Genomic DNA, 8,296 nt, shown 5'->3' on the forward strand with positions numbered 1-8,296 from the left:
AAAGCAGTATTTTGTTTTCTTTACTGAAAGCAGAACACACATCTGTCACAAGGTGAGATAACTCAGAAATCTATTGACTAATATTACCTTGATATTTTGACTTTTGTCAGCTTTTTCACCCTGTGAGAACATGATAGAGTCAGTCATGGGTTTTTTTCTCATATGGTTTTCTTATTTGAGTTCACTTCCAAAACAAAACTGTGTTAATTTTGCAAATAATAAAAAAGTATACTTATCAAGGATAACTGAAATTGGAGGCTTTTGTATTTGGTACACTCCTCTGTGTTATGTAAAAAGACTATACTCCTCCTAATCCAGATGTCCTGATGACCCCCCTCATAAGCAGTTGGTACAGGCCATAGTGCTCTAGCCCACTATCAACCCCTTCAAGCCACACACACACACACACACGCCACCCTACAACACAACTGAGCTTGTCTGACAGAATGAGCAAGACTGCTTGTGTGCGTGCGAGACACCGAGAGGCAGCCAAGATGAAAGTGTGAAGCAGTGAGAGGGAAAACCTAGAAAAAACAGCAAAGGCGATCAGAAAGGGAGGGGAGAGGAAGAGTCAGTGAGCACAGCAGGAAAGGCAGAGCAGAAGAAAAGACAGAAAAGAGCAAAGGGAGATAATGTGAATGTTACATCTTTAATAACGCCCGTACCAAAGCCAGGAGATGTAATGGATAGATGACCATCCTCTACAAACACACCAGCATTCTGTCCTGGAGCCTTGACAGGAGGGGACAAGACAAATTCAACACCTTCAAAGGCTTCTAAAGGCTCTTCAACCAGTCCCACACCATCGAACCATGTCGTCTACTGGGTCAACTAACCTCAAAAAACGCCAGGCATGTAAGTAAATGAGTTAACAGAAATGTAGTTAGAAAAACAAAGCAGTAAACAGACCTGCAGTGCATAACTTTATGACCCACACTGGAAATTACTCTGCAGAGTAATTTAGTAGCTTTAGTATTGTAGCTCTTTTTCAGTTTACGAGGGTAATTTAACAAATTGCTTTCAAGAGCACATTTCAGAATATTCCAGGCAGTGAAAGTCTTAATATACAACTGAGATTTCTAATTGCCTCCTAGTGCAACAGCCTTACATGACTCACAACCCAACATCCAGAGCTTCAAAATATATTTGACATCTCCTTCATATGACATCTTTCATTTAGCATCATTAAGCTCTTTTATAAGATAGCAAAACAACATACACTCTACTTTGTAGGTAGACAGTAGGTATGACATGCATGTTCTGTTAACTTTATTTAAAGACTGTTACTGAAATCTGGTAATAAATTATTACCCATGATTCATTTATCAGTTTATATGATCCCACTTTTCCTTTCTGCTAAATGAGCTGGACAGAAGTACAACATGAGTAATGCTGATGTTGTTTAATCACAGTGAAAGGATAAGAACTAGTTCTTAGAGTCCGAGTTTCTTCTTATAGTAACAGGAAAGATCTGCTGACACTGATTTACTTTCTGGGGAAACACAGTCAGATTTATAATTGAACCAGTGTAATGTTAAAGTGTCCACAGAGTAATGTGCTATATTAATGTGCTCTTTAATAATGTCTTTGTCTGTGGGGTTGTGTATGGGCAGTACTGTACACAGGAAGATTAATAAAAATGTATGTCTGATAAAAGCACTGTTTAGACTGGCCTACATATGGCATGGCTGGAGGTCATCTTTGTTTTCAGCTGTGAGTGAAGTGCTTTAATGGTTTTGGGAATGGGAACAGCCTGGGAACAGAAAATTTGATCAGACATATAGAGAGTGGGTGGTCAGAGGAGGTTTACATATAATCTTACCATAGGAGTTTGAGATGAGAGATAACTAATAAAGCATTAAGAAGCATTAAAAAGTGTTAAGTAGGCTTCAAGATAAATGGGTGGAGAAGATAAAAGAGTGATGCCACATATGTATTAAACTGTAGTTTAATGTACTGTCAAGTATTCTTGAATCTAGGCTTCAGGCTGTGTCTCTTGTAGTATAACATAGGCTAGTATAATGGTGGTGCAGGGTGTTATAGTAAGAGCATACTGTAAATGACCAGTCTTGATTTACTATCTGCCACATGGCTGTGTGTTTAATGGATATGTGAGTGTGGGCAGCGAAAGGAGTGAGGAACCACATCGGGGGAGGTGGCTGTTGTGGTGCAGTGGCCTCACTCATAAATGATTTATGCTTGATGGACTACTGTTTCTACAAAGCCAGGAGAAAGGAGTGGTTGGCTCGGTAAATACTAGTAGTAATTTCTAAAAATTATGAAGCTGTATACTGCTGTTAGATGGGGGTCTCCGGGGGGAATTAGGAGATGTAGGAGAGGAAGGATAGGGTTTAAGATGGATGGGCTGTCACACGTTATTGGTCATGCAGTGTGACTGCTGTACCAGCTCTCTTACGCACATAAGCACCCAATCTCTATTCACTGAAAATGGAAAGATGATCATGGGATTTCTTTCCACTTGCCACAAGGGGATTACATGTTACACCATGTGACTCTCCAGTTCAATAGGAACATTTGTTTCCAGCGCCTAGTGCAGTGGCAGAGAACTCTTGATATACAGCTGCACCATTACAATAACACATATTCATATATTGAAAGATGAATGTTGTTATCACAGAAAAGACACTTATATCCAATAATAAAAGCCAAGCATTGCAGTTTATCAGAAGCAGAACAGCTGAAGGGGACACTGCATCATGCCCCGGTGATTAGAGGATCAAAAGGAAGAAAAGAAAATCATGTGCTTCAGCTTAATTGTCACCTCTGGCCCTGGAATTCATATATATCCTCAAGCTCAGAAACTCACACATCACCAATACCTTTTGTGTTCACTGGAGAACGGATCAACATCAATGCATGCACAGAAATGTTTTAAAGAAAAAGAATGTGGAATGTAGATAAGAATAAGAAGAACGAAAACTTTCCATATTAATGCAAACTCTATTACTATATGTGCTGCCTCTTGGCCAGGACACCCTTGAAAAAGAGGTTCTTGATCTCAACGGGACATTCCTGGTTAAATAAAGGTTAAATAAAATAAAAAAAATTTCTATGCAATGTCAGATAACAAAAGCATCAAACATGCATGGTGGCACTGCATCTTTGTATTTGTCAGAAAGAGGTGTAGCTGAGTTAAGCAGACCTAAAAAGCTCTTTATCCTCAAATCACTGACACTACAGTTACTTTAAACCAGGGATAATACACAGCAGATTCAGGATGCAGAACAACAATCAGCTTTCTTTGAAAAACCTCCTTTGAAAAACTTTCTTTCATTCTCTTTTTCTGGCTGCACACATTAATATACACTGCAATCAAACCATTGAACTAAGTCCTCATGCAGTAGGAGTCCAGTGTAGGGTGTGCAGATGAGGATGGTACAAGTATTATGTAACAGTAAGATCTAAGTATATATGATGTGGGTTGAGATCAAGAAAGGATTTCTGGAGGGGTCAGGGTAGGGGATGGGAACACGTCATGTAAGAGATCACAAGCATCGTGGGATTCCATCCATCCATCTATTCATCCACCCATTTTCTTCCACTTATCCGTGGCCGGGTCGCAGGGGAAGCAACCTAAGCAGAAAAATCAAAACCTCCCTCTCCCTTGCCACCTCCTCCAGCTTGTCCAGGGGAACACCAAGGCATTTCAGGCCAGCCGAGAGACATGATCTCTCCAGCATATCCTTGAATGCCAGCAGTATTCCTGGAGACTACTTAAATAAATTACAAGAAAGCTTGCAAGATAGTTTAGGCTGTGTTTTGTCTTATATACTGCATTTATATTGAAATGGTTTAATTTAATAGTTTGCACATACTTCAATAAATTGCTATTTTCATTTTCCTAGCAAAATATAAAGAAGCATTGGTTGCACAGCACAAAATCAAAAGCACCGGAGCAAAAGTGCATTACGTAATGTGTTTTTCTGGTTTGATGTGAAATTCAAAAGATACCGTATCTAGCTTATTAGCGTACCACCTACTTACCTCTAATTGGGAGTCAATTTCTAATTAATGGATCTTATTATACAGCACTATGGATAACAGCACATTTACAGCTCCAGGATAATCATCTGCAGAATGAGTTTGAGATGGAAGGTGGTTCTTGCACACAGCAGTTATACATAAGTATTTCTTCTGGTTCAATCAGTGACTGTAACTATATCACTGTGTTTTAACACACAGTAACACTTGCAATAAATATGATGAATCAATTTGGAACCCACATATTTGTAGCCTTGTATTTTTCCTTTCGTTTACTCTCTCGATTTTATTTTCTTCTGTATTGTTAATAAGCTTCCTGTCCTGAGGCCTGTATTTCCCTAACAAAGTAAAACTCACACATCATCTGCTTTCTCTTTGCTGACCCACCTTTAGTAAGCGCTTTCTATGTGACCTGTATTTTGCTGCATACATTTATATAAGAGTGTGAACAGAAATGGATGTGTTCCACCATTTACGACTATTTTATCAGTCTTGAAAATTGTCTGGTGTTTATCTATAGGGCTCTCTTTCCAGCTTAACTCTGGTCTTTAATTTCATTTACACACAGTACTTGCAATGTCAGGTCAAAAGAGATTTTATCATTAGCTGTAACGCTTATTCAACCCCCAATTCCAAATAAAAACAGAAAATGATTTGAAAATCTCACAACTCCACTTTGGTCATAACAGAATATAGAAAACATATCTATGCTTAAACTGAGAAAGTTTACTATTTCAAGAAAAAAAAAGTAAATCACTTTGAATTTAATTGCAGCAACATGTCTCACAGAATTTGTGACAGGGCCATGTTTACCACCATGCAGCATCTGCTACTTTAATGTACTGTCTTGCTAAAATATGCAAGGCCCTCCCTGAAAAAGACATTGTCTGGATGCGAGGACATGTTGCTCTAAAACCTGTACATGCCCTGATGTTGTTGTTCTAGATATGCAAGGTAGTAATTCCATTCTGCACTATCATACCATCACAGATGATGGTATTATCAGTACAAGATCTAATTTATATCTATAAAACCTGGATGATGCATGATATAGTATGATGTCATTATGCTGACTAGAAAACACCAAACAACAGGTTAGGTCCTCTTCATTAGTTTAACATAGGAGTCCCTGAAAGTTACTGTATATTTGTGTAATGTATACATGTGTATACAATGTGTGTTTGTATCATCTCTCTGCATGTCTACAAGTCAGTCTACTCTTTAGTTTGTCTTTTGTTCACTGGTTTCTCAAGAAAAACATATCTTGATCTTAGTGACAACCTGTTTAAATAAGGGATTTAATAACAATAATAATCCCTGTCAAAAGCACGAGATTTCCCTCTAGAAGCTATGACCTCTGCCTGGTAGTAATGTAACCTTAGCCAATTTGCATGGATACCTCCTACACGTCTTCCACAGCAGTGTGGCAGGAAACCCAAAGGTTATCTGAATGAGTCAGGTTTTTACATATATGTTTCTCTCCCACGTCAGGGCAGACAGATGGGGACATGCGGCTGAGACTGTGTGTGGGTTGGACATGTCCATTGGTCAACTCAACTAGTAATGCAATATGATTTTTAGATAAACAGACAAAGAGGAAGAAGGCAAGAGAGAGTCACAGAGATACAGAGAGAGAAAGAGACTTCCATATGGCCAAGGGGCAAAACGAAACTTTATGTAAGCTGTTCAGTTTAATCATGGTCAAGTTTCATCATTATTAAGTAAGTAAGTACTTAATTTGTATCAATAATTTCACTGTTGCCAAATGATTCCTCTAAAATATTTATGGACACTGGCAGGTGGCAAGATGGTGGAAGGGTGATTTTAGTAGTTTGCATGTCCATCATTATTTAGTCAAATATCATATTAAGTTTCATACTATTCCTCCTGCAATTCACTGTTGATTTGAACAACTTTGTTTTGGAGTGTAGTCTAATAAAGCCATGTCATTTAAAGCTTTAGCAACTCTATATGAAAAACAGATGTAATCACTGCACTATTGGCAGGAAGGCCTTCACGTTTGCTTTATGTGTGTCAACATATAGATTTTTTGGAGTTAGAAATGATCAGAGGGGTTGGAGTGCTAAATCATCAGCTAAGGCCCCAGTCACACAGTCCTTGACCTGACTTGTCAGCAACCCCGAAAACAACTAGTCGCAATGAAAAAATGTGTATTTGCCATCTAGCTGGCCAATGGCTGCAGGCGGATGGTGGTAGTCGTTAGGTGAAAGTGCAATTGCTTTGGTCGTTTGCATGGAAGACACAGGGTAACCTGCAAACACACACCAGCTGCCCTCCGAGTAGGAGTGATACTCCAAACAGTGTGACACAAATCCAAAATGGAGACTCACTTTTACTTTGAAGTGAGACTCAAAGTAAAAGTGATGTCTGCAGCAGTGAGACCCAACTTCTGCTTTAAAAGTCAACATTTTTTCAAGCTTTACTGACATTCAGCCAGTAGTAGTGTTTGCAAAGAAGTTAGTATTTTTTCCATACTAAATGGGTGATCACAGCAATCTGATAGTGACCAAATTAATTATAAGAAAGCTGTTGGTGAAGCCCTTTTCTGTGATCCACTTCACCTAACAACTGGCAGCAAAATCCAGCAACCACTTTGTGGTTTGTTTAACATATATACATGTTAATTATATCTCTGGCATTGGCCGTTTTAACATGAAAGTCATTCTTCAAGTGAGTCTCAAGTGTTTGTTTTTTTAAATCTTTGAACAGTTGAGTTTGTCAGATGGTTTGAGTATATTTGTATTTTTAAGCTAGTGTAGTACTGACATGTTCATTTATTACATCTATGGTCTGGCACTGGTATATGCTTAAAAACACAGTACACTTTTTTCCATTGACTGTCTTCCCACCAACTGCTTAAAGGGGCAGGCAAAGGGACAGAACTTCCTTCTCAGACCAATTGAATGACAGAATATTGGGTTATCACTCATGGATGACAGTGGACACAATCTTCCAGGGAAGAAAAAAGTACCCGGCAGACTAACAAGGTCTCTGGAGAGAGAAAGAAATTAAGGAGGACCCAGGGTGACACAAATGGCCTGTTGTCTTTGTTTTCAGGCAGGAGAACATTAATGCTCAGTGTGGAAAAGTAAATACTTCTCTTCATGTGCTGACATCAAAAGCATGTTGAGTTCACTGAGTGACAGAATACAAACTGAATAGCATAAATGCATAAGCACTCAGTCATGTGAACATGCTGACACTTTCAAATTTACACATACATGCATGTACACATATCCCCAAAACAATGATGACATGACTCAAAGTGTCAGCTAAGGGTGCCTGGGGGGGAAAGAGGCCCTGTGTTTGCTGAGGAAGATGTAGCACAATTACACAATCACAGCCTGTCAACCCAGTAGAGGACAATGGTTGTGGCAGAACTGAGGACAAATGCTCTCTTATTTTTCATAATAATAGTTAAAAAATAGCTCCATTTCCCTAAAATCTTGAGCAGACTTCACTGAACCGATTCACGAACTATATGTGAGTCTGACTGTGAACACTAGAGGTCAGACCAGCATCATCATTTCTTTGCGTTAGGTAAAGTTACATAAGGGCTGAGTGAAACAAACATGGAAAGAGAGCAATAAAGAAAGAAGAAGAGGAAAGAATAAAGTATGGAAAAGCAAAAATGACAATTTCTCATTAGAGACTCTCCATTTCAGTGAGTTTCACTATTAGTACAAAGTAGTGTAACGTTAAGAAGTGAATGGGGACTTAAAGTATGATACTGATTTCGTATAACTGCAAGAAAACATTGGTAAATTGACTGCTACTTATAGTGTTTTTCTACTCCAGCTGAGTATTCAAAGCACCTTCTCCTACAAGCCTCATACAGCACTTTCATTTTATGCCTTTAAACATTTTGTCTAACACTTAAACACACACACGCACAATGTATGTATGCGAAACAACTTTCAGTAGCTTGTCCAAGCTACTGAAAATCACATAGACTGGAGGTACAAGGGATTGAATCACCGCCCTTCCAAATAGGAAACAATCCATTCTTTTTAGTTACTCATTAAACGTATCAGACACAAAATTTTTGACTAGACTAACACAATTTTGAGTGCTGTCAGAGATACATTTTTGAGCTGTGTTTGTTGTCCTGCGTCCTTCCATATTTAATGAACATTTACAGAATTTTGTTATTACTCAGCTCTTGGTATGATAGCTAGGTGTGAACTACACCACAAATCCAATGACTTTCACACAGCCTTAAAAGACAATGTGAAAGTTACTGACAAAACTAAAAAAAAAAGCACAGCTGAAT

At 38.6% G+C, this 8,296-nt stretch overlaps 1 protein-coding gene across 1 annotated transcript in view; it reads left to right on the forward strand.

Annotated features, from left to right (window-relative positions):
- The first annotated feature begins 366 nt into the window (after positions 1 to 366).
- Positions 367 to 8,296, forward strand: part of LOC146364588 (dysbindin-like) — a 12,979-nt gene continuing 5,049 nt past the window's right edge. Inside the window, exon 1 of the mRNA XM_084918114.1 lies at positions 367 to 855. Coding sequence (XP_084774240.1) covers positions 813 to 855 — 43 coding nt within the window. The 5' untranslated portion in view covers positions 367 to 812. The remainder of the gene's footprint in view (positions 856 to 8,296) is intronic.

This window comes from Perissodus microlepis, chromosome 20 (assembly GCF_051167445.1).
Source record: "Perissodus microlepis isolate ML-2025 ecotype Zambia chromosome 20, ASM5116744v1, whole genome shotgun sequence".
In the NCBI taxonomy this organism is placed as follows: Eukaryota; Metazoa; Chordata; class Actinopteri; order Cichliformes; family Cichlidae; genus Perissodus; species Perissodus microlepis.